The sequence below is a fragment of the Bison bison genome, unplaced genomic scaffold (genome assembly GCF_000754665.1).
Source record: "Bison bison bison isolate TAMUID 2011002044 unplaced genomic scaffold, Bison_UMD1.0 scf7180017864491, whole genome shotgun sequence".
Classification (NCBI taxonomy): domain Eukaryota; kingdom Metazoa; phylum Chordata; class Mammalia; order Artiodactyla; family Bovidae; genus Bison; species Bison bison.
The window spans coordinates 12,730,131-12,741,611 of record NW_011495050.1 but is presented as its reverse complement, the minus strand read 5'-3'; the positions used below and the strand labels follow the sequence as shown (position 1 = coordinate 12,741,611).

The window sequence follows — 11,481 nt, the reverse complement described above, 5'->3', positions numbered from 1 at the left end:
TACCTCGGGCGGGCTCTCGGAGCCGGGGCAGCAGAGCCGAGGGCGGAACCCACGGTCCTGCTACGCCAGAGCCACTGGAAAGCGGCTCCCTAGGGGGTCGGGGAAGGGAGTCATTCTCCAGAGAAAGCCATGGTAAACCCCAGCCCGGCTTGACCGTGAGGAAAGTCACAGTCGCCTGGCTAGCCGAAGTCAAAAAAGAAGAAAATGAAGAATGGGTCGCGCCGAAGGAAACCGAAAGGTGAACGGAACAGAGGGCGAGAGGGTGCCGCCGCTTCCCACCTGCGTCAAGTTCCAGCTGGTAAGAAGGCAGAGGTTCGAGGGAGAGCTTGTAACTCTCGAAGCGGGGATCCAGCAGTGGTCTCTTCACCCGCAGGGAGCAATTAGCGGCCACCTCCATCGCCTTCCAGGGGCCCAGCGTGAGAATTAGTAAAGCTCTCGTTGAAAGGTCCGCGCTTCCCTGGTAGTACTGTGGCTTGGAGGCGGCGTGGTTCTCATCCCAGAAAACACTGCGGCGCAGCGTGCCTTCTGGGAAATGTAGTGCCCGCGAGAAAGTTGCCTCTGTTGCATGCTGGGATATGTAGTCTTTCGTGAACTCAATGCCCGTGCGACAGCAGGATCTGGACTCTCTTACCCAGAAGGCTGAGCGACCAAGAGGCGGCCCGCGCTGATTAAATTCTCACTTTATAGGCAGGGTAGCGAGACCCCGCCCCGGAAATGCGTGTGCTAGTTTTCTGTGTGCTTAGGTGCCCGAGCTACTGAGGGTCTAGGTCCGGGCAGCCGAAGAGTGTGGTAGGTAACGGTCGTCAGCGCAAGGGTCATTTCGTCGCTGGGAAGGGACGGCCCTCGCCCGCGGTGATGGTGGTGAGCTATGCCCGTGGTCCTCAGGGCCGGGACCCGGGCCCAGCCCAGGCTCCTTTCGATGTGCTGTCTTTCGTTAGCTTCCCCGACCCGCGCTCGCGGGCCTGTAGGGCTCTCCGACAGGGCGTGCTACCGGAGTTGGCCTGAAGCCAGTCCTCGCTTTGTTTTCTGGCTCCTCCCCTCCCGCCTCTCCCGCTGTCTCCGCCCTATTCTATTTTCCGTAAGAATGTCTGAACTGGGAGGGATCCCCTAGCGCCCTTGTTTTACCAGTGAGAAAACTGAGGCCTTTTAAGAATTGACTTGTCCAAGGTCACTATCCGTAGTGTCGGGCCGAAGGCAGGATCGAGTTCAGTATTCTAGGGAAGGTCCTGACTATAGATCTTAGTGTTATTTTGAAAATGTTAGCCTCCAACTGCAAAGGCAAACATATCCTAGTTCTTTCTCAACCTCTCCTTTTTCCTGTTGCATTAAAGAAAAAACACAACTCTGAAAACTCACCGCCACTCTCAGTTTTCTTAAAGGCGGCGAGTTGGGAGACAACAAAAGTTCTCAAGGTAGTGACAGATAAGTAGGGTAACGTTGGCTTATTCCAAGTTTTACAACTTAACCTTCCTCTTATTTCTACACCGCTTTGGTTGTCTGTTTTTACTGAAAATTGAGAATTTTCTAAGTTAGGAATTTATTTGAGGTTTCTTTTTTCTTTATGCCAACCTGCAAGTTTTGATAAAGAACATACACACCCACACACAGCTAGTTTGGCGGTTGTAATTCTGTACATCCTAGTGAAAAGTAAAGTGCTTAAGAGCCTTACCTGGAAATTTTGTCACCAACTGTACTTAATCTTTTATTGATATTCAGGTTATATAGCTTCCCCCAAATTTTGAATGCATTTAATTTAACAGTCAGTTGTTATGTGCTTGTAAAGTATTTGGGGGCTTCTGGGGTCACAGTATCTGAGTTCACTTTTCTATCTTGGTTCCTCAGTTTCCTCACCTGTAAAATATAAACTGTGTTAATACTACTTACATAAAAGAATAAGATCTGGGAATTAAATGAGATAAAAACAGATTAGCTCAGTGCCAGGCACATATGAATTTAACAAATGTACAGTAATTGTTATTATCCAAAGACTTATTAATGAAGGGTACATGGTGGGGGGGAAATTGTAAAGTTCATCATTATGACTTCTTGGGAAACAGTAAATAATATTAGAGTAATGACATTATCAACACATTGTTGAAATTTATCACCCCTTCAGTTGATAGAATGTTAAGTCTGTTGAGGTGCTAGCCTAGAGGATTTAGAAGACAATGCTTTGTAAGTGTTCTATATCTGAAAATACATGTTGATGTTCAGGTTAGCAAGATGAACAAAGATGCGCAGATGAGAGCAGCGATTAACCAAAAGTTGATAGAAACTGGAGAAAGAGAACGGTAAGTAATAGATTGTATTAATAAATTACATTTAACATCTTTAAATTATAACTTTGTTTTATTACAAGAATCTAGTTATCAAGTAACAATACTGATGTTAGTAGAAATAATTACAGAAAATTGAGATTATCCAAAACTTCAATTCCTAACATCAATTTAAAAAAAAAATGCTTAGGTCTGTTCAATATGGCAAGACTTGGAGGGAAGTGAATCATGTACAAAGATGAACAGGAAATGACTCTCAAAAAATGTGTAACTAAAGGAGAAGAAAAATACATACCCAAATAACTGCTGTTGGAGATAAAATGTTGCCTAGTTTTAAGAGAGAGTCAACATAATGGAACCAGTTTCAGTTACCAAGGTCTCATATCCTCAGAGTGCATTTGCTGTTCTTACTCTCTGAAATATTCTTTCCCCCCATCTTTAAGTAATTCGAGCTCATTATCAGGTTTTAATTTAAATATCATCTCTTCCAGGAATCTGTTAATTCCCAAATACCTTGTTCTGTCATAGCATTTAATTACTTTGTATTATACTGGCCTACTTTGCTAGTTTGTATAAGTAGAGTTTCTCCACAGCAGAAACTGTATACCCAGCATCATACCTAGCATATAATTGGCCAAGTAAACATCTGAAGAATGAACAGGTTTCCACGTGCAGAGGAGAGGCTAAAGAATCAAAAAAAGGCTTCCAGGAACAGGGTGATAAATTGTATGAGAGAAACCTAAGGGGGAACTTTCAGCTTCTACCTGGAGATGAAAATGATCAGTGAAGTCTCCCAGAATGGTGGAAGTGTTACTTCACCTGGGAGAGAAGAATTAGTGGTTCCCCAGCACAGTAAAAGAGAAAGGACAGTCTGGGCAGATGGAAACAAATATGCAAAGTCAAAGAAATTTGTTCTAATATGATAATATTCTGGGGGAACTGTGCAATTAAAATGTGAAAGACAGTAGACAGGAGAAATGTGGTTTTTGTATAATCAGAAATCTTTCCATTAAAAAGGATGAGAAACTAGCTCAACTAATGGAAATGTATAATATTGTGTTACTAAAAGTCTAGGGTTTGAAGGTACTTCAGGCACCACTGGGTCCAGTCTCTCAAAAATTGTCAGCAAAAATATGTCTTTATTTTCCTATCTCATATCTGCTTTCCTCTGTTGGCTTTATTTTCCAGAAGGCTCTACGCACAAAGTGGCAGGAATTAGGAACTCAAAATTTACATCTCCAGCTAAGACTACCTTTCTCCTAGTCGTTTTAGCAATGTACTTAACTTGGTTACATCCTTGTTCAGTAATAGGCCATTCATGATCCACCTTGCCTAGCTCACATTTCCATTGCTAGAGCCCCTACCCGGATTTCTCACACTGGAGTTGTAGAGTGTATTTACTGTCAAAGAAATGGCAGAAAAATAGGTGGTAGGTTTGCAAAAACATTTGTTGACTTATCCTTGGATGGTGGGAGGCATTAAAAAATTTTAAGAGGCTGACTAGATCGTGTTGCACTTTAGGAATGTTATTTTGGCAGTGTGAAGGAGATTTGAAGGACTAAAGATAGATTGTGAAGATAGTATCAGGAGAAAAGTAAAGAGCAAAAAAGGAAAGAACTTACAGTTTGTTAGTTTTTTTTTTTTTTTAAGTAAAATCAACAACCCTTGATATGAGGAATGAGGAGGAAGAAAGCCTCTAGAACAGTGCCTTGGGAAACCAAGAGGATAGTATGGCCAGTAGTGGCTATAGGGGATTATGTATTGTTTTTCATTTGTCTTCATTCACATAGCTTTAAGTTACTGAGTTTCTACCATTTGCCATGTCCTGTTAAGGTCTGAAGATACAACAGTGAACAAAATGAAGTCTTTTCTTTTATATTGCTTACATTCTAATGGAAGGAGACAGAAAATACATGTGCAGTGTGTCAGATGGTGAGGAGTTCTAGAGGAAGAATAAAGCAGAGAATAATCAGGTGTGTTATAGAAAGGAAAACAAGTAGACCTCACTGATAAAGAGATCAGAAAGATTTGAGGGAGTGGGGAGACTCAAGAGCCATGGTCCTGAGACAGTATGCCTGGCTTTTTTTTCTTTGGCCATGTTTCACACGCCTTGTGGGACCTTAGTCCCTCATCAGGGATGGAACCCAGGGCCCTACAGTGAAAGCACCGAGTCCTAATCACTGCACTGCCAGGACATTCCCTTGCCTGGCCTTTTGAGGAACCCATGGAAGCCACTGAGACTGAGTCAGTTGGGAAGAGAGAAACAGTAAAGTCAGAGACATCGCTGGGGAGGGGGCAAACCATGCAGGGTCTCTTAGGCTATAGTAAAGACTGGAAATTGCATTCGGAGTAAGCTGGGAGATCCCTGGAGGGTTTTGAGCAGGGAGAGGAGAAGGAAGTGCAGAGGGAAAGTGGCAGGGAACAAGTCAGAGGCTTTGGTAGCAGTCCAGTCAAAAGAAGATAGTAGCTTGAACTAGCTAGTAATGGCAGAGGTGGTGAAAAGCATTTGAATTTCAGGTATATGTTTAAAAACTGGAACCAGTAGGATGTGCTTATAGATTGGATATTAGTGTTATCAAAATTACTGAGTGAAGGAGGCTGCCAAGGTTTCTAGCCTGAGCACCAAGACGAATGGAGTTGCCTTTCTGGTAAGAACAGCTTGAGGTGGAAGAGAAGCAAGAGTTGGGTTTTGGCCCTATTAAGATTAAATGACTTAATTAAACATCAAGATGGAAATGTCACGTAGTAGATGTTAGGAGTATTGAAAAAGAAGCAGTTTGGCTTGTAACTCGACATGTTTAAGCTGAGAAATGAGATGGTTTAGGTTGAAGATTGAGGCTTTGTAACAGTAGGTTTTGCAGAAGATAAAATATTTTTTTGCACCCATGATGTCATCAGTTGTAATACATACCATTATTTTTTTAACCATTAAGAAAAGAAAATACTGCCAATTAAATTATGATAGGCAGGCCAATGACTGAATTGTTAAAATGTGGGAAAGTACAGTCTTAGAATTAATGAAATACCATAGTTAATGTAGTAACTAAAGTTTTTCCCTGGTGGTTCAGACGGTAAAGAATCTGCCTGCAATGCAGAAGACGTGGGTTCAATGCCTGGGTTGGGAAGATCCCCTGGAGAAAGAAAAGGCTATCCACTCCAGTATTCTTGCCTGGAGAATTCCATGGACAGAGGAGCCTGGCAGGCTACAGTCCATGGGGTCACAGAGAGTCCGACATGACATGACTGAGCTACTAACATATAACTAATGTATAATTTAGAAGGGTAATGAGAAAAAGGGAAGGGGAAGTCTATAAGGTTGAGATATAATGGGGCAGTAAGATAGTTAATGGTTAAGAATTTGTAGTTAAAGAATGGATTCTGGGGTTTGAAGCTTTCAAAAGTATAGCTGCTTCAAACTCAACTAATACCCTTTTGAAGTTGTACAAAACCCACAATATTCCTGTTGGTGGAGGGAAGTAGAAAGTGTGTAAGAAGGGCCAACTAGGGTTTCTTAAGAAGTATTGTGTCCCATCCACTTGACTGAATTTTATTGATGATGAAAATGAGGCTCAGCATTTAAATTGACTCACATAAGATCAAAGAACTTTTTAGTGATAGAACCAAGATTAGGCCATGGTTAAATTAAAAGTTTTGTAACCAGAAGGCAGAGGATTTTTCATTGAACAGTGAAGCTTTGCTTCAAACATTCCTGTGTAAGATACTGTACGCTGCTGTAGTTTAATTAGGAAACACTTCTTTTTCAACAGCCTCAAAGAGTTGCTGAGAGCTAAATTAATTGAATGTGGCTGGAAGGATCAGTTGAAGGCACACTGTAAAGGTAATCAGTTTCATTTAGAAGATAAGCTAATTCCATTGCTCTCAACTGTGTGGGTCTGAAATTCACTAGAAAAAATTATAATCAGTGTTTTAAGATAATATTGCTTGCTCAAGCATAGTTTTACACAAATAGAAAATTGAATCATGTGGTATAGACTACTTGCACTGAGTGATCATATGTAGATCTGTTCCTTAAATTTTAGAAATGTTTCTTTTTGTTTCTCTTAAAACAATTGAGGCAAGATTTCCTCTGGCATGAAATATCCCACCTTTCTCAGTGTGCCTACTGGAAGTGAAACATTAGTGATTCCTAGTCAGTTTTTCTTAATAATATGTTGAGCATGTTATGGCTGGCAGACTTATAGAAATATTATCTCCTGTCTTTAACAGTGTTATTTTTGAAAAAAATCATCTATAAAAGCTCTTAGAAAATTACTTATATTTTTTAAATTATAAAATGGAAGCTTGTTAAATTACTGGGTATTGATGATGATGCCATTAGCTAGATTCCACAAGTCACTAAGGTGAGCCTCCTTCCTTTCTGGCTCAGCTTTTGGCATGTTGGAATTCTGGATATTTATAATGAATTCTCATTGTAATGGTTTCTACAAATGATAATAGAGGCTTTATATCATTAATCCAAAGAAGGCAATGTGCCAAATTAACAAAAGCATAGACTTCAAGGTCAAATAGACCTTCGGTGTAAGACTGGAGCTGGATTTCAAGTCGTGTTTGAATGAGTTATTTAATTTTTAAGCATCACTTGCCTCACTTTCAAAGTGGGGAAAATGCCCAGGCCATTAGATAATCATGAATATTAAATATTGCAAAGCACCCAGCACATAATAGGGGTCCAGTAAGTGTTAACTCCTTTCCTCCTCCTCCTCCTCTTGCTCCAACATAGAGAAGAGAACAAATGAGTTGTTCCATATTTTAATTTTGGACAATTTGAATTTACAGTTCAAATTCATTCTACTTGTTACAACTATTTGTCTTATGTTTTGAATCTAGTGAATACATGCTGTGTTTAAGGTTGAACTAAATCTTCATTAGAAAGAAAAAAAGAAGTGTCCTCTTTTTTTTTTTTTTTTAAAGACCAGTCTGGACTCTAAAAACATGATCTTAACCCTTCCTCTATGAAAATCTTTCTTACAGATAATGATTTTAAATGATATGATTTGTTTTTTGCTTTTGCATAAGAGGTAATTAAAGAAAAGGGACTAGAACACGTTACTGTTGATGACTTGGTGGCTGAAATCACACCAAAAGGCAGAGGTAAGGAATACAAATGTGTGAAAGGAAATGTAGGCTAAGACATGATTTGTTTTCTCTCTTGCTGGTTCAGGTTTTCTTTTCTTTTTAACAGGGAAAAGCACTCTTTCTAAAATTATGTGGGTATACTTGCATCTTCTCTTTGGGAAGAGTTATAGTTGCCTCGCCAACTTTCTTGCAGTTTTGAGTAACAAACGAGGTGTAAAATGTTTTGTACTCTTATAACAATATACACATGTAAGTTGATATGGTTGTTAAAACAGATAATTTCTTAAATTTTGGATTTTTTATAGAGGCAAATATTACCGGAAGCTAGGATTTGTAAAGTTTAGCCTTATGTGTAATAATTCAGTGTTTTACAGCAGTCCCTGAGTCATTGCTCGCTTTCCTTATTAAAAATAAACAAAGTTGTCTTCTTGGGTGTCTAATTAAGAATCTGGTAGCTCCGTAACTTCATGATTGAGTAATTCATGTTTAAGACTCACTTCAGCTGCCTTCTAAATTTCTCCCTTTAATGCCTTGTTAAGAGAAATCAAAAGAAACAGAGGAAATAATGTTAAGTCTATATGTAATAATTAGGTGTAACTAGATTATTTTCATTTATTTTGAGGAAGGCGGTAGCGGGTGGTTGTAGTTATAAGTGGAAGCAGGTAAATTAGATAACCCATTAGTTGTTTCCTCACACAGAAGAAGTAAAAAGAATTAAAGTGTGAAAAGTAAATCACTTTAAAATTATTACCAGAGAATACTAGGCCCCTGAATTGCTACCACCTGGAAAGAGCTACAGTATCCCACGGTCCTTTCCAGCCATCTTTTAAAACATAACTTTGTCAGTCAATCATATTTTGGGGTGGGGCAGTATTTATTGCCCTCCCCATGGATTTATATTTTTAAATAAATTTCTGTGTTTTGTTTCGACTTTTCTTCTGTAATTTTTGCTTAATCTGTTAACATTTAGGAAGTAAATCTGTTAACAGGGTAGAAATTATCTCTGCATTTCCTTCAGTGCTTGTGTGTTGGATATTTCAATCCCTTATAGCTCCCCTGCTAGAGAATTAGCAAAAAAGAAAAGTAAAAATAAATCTTTTCTTTTCATTGTTAAGAAAGTATTTTTTAAATTAACATATGGTAAAATTGACCCTTTTTTAGTGTCAGTTCTGTGAACTTTGTACACATGTATAGATTCGTAGTAAAAGACTCCCTCAAGCTATTCCTTTCTAGTCACACCTCATCTGTAACCCCAAGGCAGCTGATCTGTTCTCAGTCATCATAATTTTGAGTAAAAGTGTATTTAATATACATATTGATCACATTTCCAGTGGACTTAATTATGTAGTCCTTATTTCTCGGCAGGTTTATACTAAATTTATAAAGAGGAGTATTTGTCTTACTTGATTTCTGTCATTTGTGGAATTTTTTGTAGAAATATTGAACTATATCTGAAGATTTCATTTCCTCTGGATTCAAGCAAATAACATTAGAAGTTAAAGTTAATTCCTTCTTGTCCTTATTTATTAGTAGCCAAAAGGGAGGGAAATAGTGTAGATTTGATAACTGACATTTAATATTAAGTTTCAAGGATCAGGGCTCCCCCCACCTTTTTTTTTCAGCTGTGCCTTGCAGCCTCTGGGATCTCAGTTCCCCAGCAAGGGAACGGACCTGGGCCAAATGGCAGTGAAGCCTGCAATCCTAACCACTAGGCCACCAGGGAACTCCCATTTCCCCATTTTTGGTTTAATATTCAGAGTAGATAATATAGTCAGTCACGATTCAAGATTTGAAACATGAACATATGACAGAAACAACTATTGTTGAAGCTCTTGCATCTTTGTTGATTCAAGAGAATTATATGCATTTATTTCAATACAGAATCACCAAATTATCTCCCCAAATATGCTGTATCAATTTATTCTCCCACCAGCCAATGTAACAGGGCCAGTTTTCCCTCAGTCTTGCCAATACATATATTAGTGACCTTTGGATTTTAGCCAATCTGATTGGTAAAACATGTTATCTGAATGGTAGTTTTAATTTTCATTTCTGTTGTGAGGTTAAATTCTTTTGACATTCAAGAACTGTGTGCTTCTCCTTTCATCATTTTTCTGTGAGCCTGCTGATCTTTTTCCTATCAAGTTGAAGAAATTGTATAGTAGAGAGATTACCCTGTTTTTGTAAGAGTGCTTTCTCTTTTTTTGTTTGATTTTAACCAGGCTTATTAAATTGCATTTGAATCAGATTTAGCAATCTTTTACAGCCTCTCTTTCAGAAAGGCCTTTTCTATTCCTAGTGTAAAGAATTTTCACATGTGAATTATATTTTTAGGTATTGGATAGTTCTTTCAAACAATAAATTTCAAATATACTTTATTATCTCAGATGTCTTTATTTTTTTTTTTAATTGAAGCGTGAGGGTTACTTATGAAATTTCACTTGGTAATCCTGAATAAAATACCAGATCTCAAATTGATAAATATTAATTGGAATCATCTTACTCTTATGTTTTTATTTTTATATTTCAGCCCTGGTACCTGACAGTGTAAAGAAGGAACTCCTACAAAGAATAAGAACATTCCTTGCTCAGCATGCCAGCCTTTAAGATTGAATTAGATTGTGTTGTTTTGTGGTTTTATTTCTAAAGTAAAACTTGCCATAAATTAGGAATCGATTTCCCAAAATAAAATCCTTTTTTGTATGATGGTATACAGTTTTCAGTAATGATGTATACATTGTATTGATTTTTTTCCCTAAATGTGTTATTTTAATAAATATCTCATGAATGAGTTTGAAGTTTCCTTGGATTTTGGAATAAATGGGACTTTATTAATAATTCATCAGATTTGTTGAGAGAAAAGTCAGCAATTAATATAGTTTAAGTGTTAAGTATGTAAATGTTAAGTAAGCACATCTCTGTACTAACAATTTAGGAGAAGTAAGCAGCCTCTTCTGATTGTTTGGATGTAGTATATGCCTCTTTTGAATCCCTATATTTTATAATATATGTCCCATCTTGTACTATGGATACCTTATTTCTTATTTGTTATAACGCTGAGGGTTAGGACTGGGTCTTACTCATCTTTATGTGCCTTCCTTATTCCTCAAAGAATTTACCATCTTACTGGAAGAGAGAACATTTGCAAAGTGGCTCCGTACCAAGCTCCTCTCACATACTCTACTCATCTGAACTTTGAAAGCAGAAACTAAATTGCATCCCCACATACTAAGGTCAAGAACGAACTAATGGGAAATAATCTCCACCCATAGCTTTACTCTGACATCAAGATTGCCAAATCCATGGACTTTTGTCTGTTCTTACGTGAGCTCTGCTGGAAAATGAGAATGTTGACCATCCTGCCGCTTGGAACTCTTCCTACTTCTCACGTTGTTTAGACCTCCCACTGGAACCTCCTTCTGTTTCTTGTGGATACCTTTCGCTATATGGAACTTTAAATAATGATGTTTCTTAGTGCTCCCTCTGGGCCCTCTGCCTAATGATATGATTTCCTGGGCAGATTCCAGGAAACTTGGGTCGGACGATGGCTTCAAATACTAACAAATTGATAAATGGTAAACTGCATCTCCAGCCCAGCCTCAGGATCCATATACTCAACTGCTATGGATCAGCTTCCTTGAATGTTCCATAAACACCTCAAACTGACCACACCTAAGAGTGATTTTTTTTTTTCCTCTAGTAACTGCCCATACTGTGTTTCTATTCTGTCTGAATGATTCTCCCAGACATACAGATTACCTGAAAATGTTAGTTGCTCAGTCGTGTCCGACTCTTTGCAACCTCACGGACTGCAGCCCACCAGCCTCCTCTGGGATTCTCCAGGCAACAATGCTGGAGTGGGTAGCCACTCCCTTCTCCAGGGGATCTTCCCGACCCAGGGATTGAACCAGGGTGTCCTGCATTGCAGGCATATTCTTTACCATTTGAGCCACCAGATTACTTGAACTTGTTAAAACACTGATTCTGAAGGTAAGGAATATGGCACCAGATTGTGTATTTCAGACAGGCTTCTCAAATGTGCTCATGCTGGTAATCAAGACCATTTTGAGTGTCACAAGATTGTAAATTGTCAACTACCTGCCCTCTT

The 11,481-nt window shown here is 38.8% G+C and overlaps 2 protein-coding genes across 3 annotated transcripts in view; one reads left to right on the top strand and one right to left on the bottom strand.

Moving 5' to 3' along the window:
* Positions 1-489, bottom strand: part of NUDCD1 (NudC domain containing 1) — a 95,100-nt gene extending 94,611 nt beyond the window's left edge. The window contains exon 1 of the mRNA XM_010863455.1: positions 280-489. Coding sequence (XP_010861757.1) covers positions 280-397 — 118 coding nt within the window. The 5' untranslated portion in view covers positions 398-489. The remainder of the gene's footprint in view (positions 1-279) is intronic.
* A 213-nt stretch (positions 490-702) lies between these two features.
* Positions 703-11,044, top strand: ENY2 (enhancer of yellow 2 homolog (Drosophila)). 2 transcript variants are annotated; one of them, XM_010863454.1, is made up of 5 exons: positions 703-789; positions 2,215-2,291; positions 6,044-6,114; positions 7,314-7,388; positions 9,904-11,044. In XM_010863454.1, exons 2-5 carry the CDS (start codon positions 2,224-2,226, stop codon positions 9,978-9,980), a joined length of 291 nt encoding a protein of 96 aa, XP_010861756.1. In that variant the 5' UTR covers positions 703-789; positions 2,215-2,223; the 3' UTR covers positions 9,981-11,044. The 2 variants fall into 2 exon arrangements, with proteins under 2 accessions (XP_010861756.1, XP_010861755.1); XM_010863453.1 differs by having other exon boundaries at positions 712-861.
* The last annotated feature ends 437 nt before the right edge of the window (positions 11,045-11,481 follow it).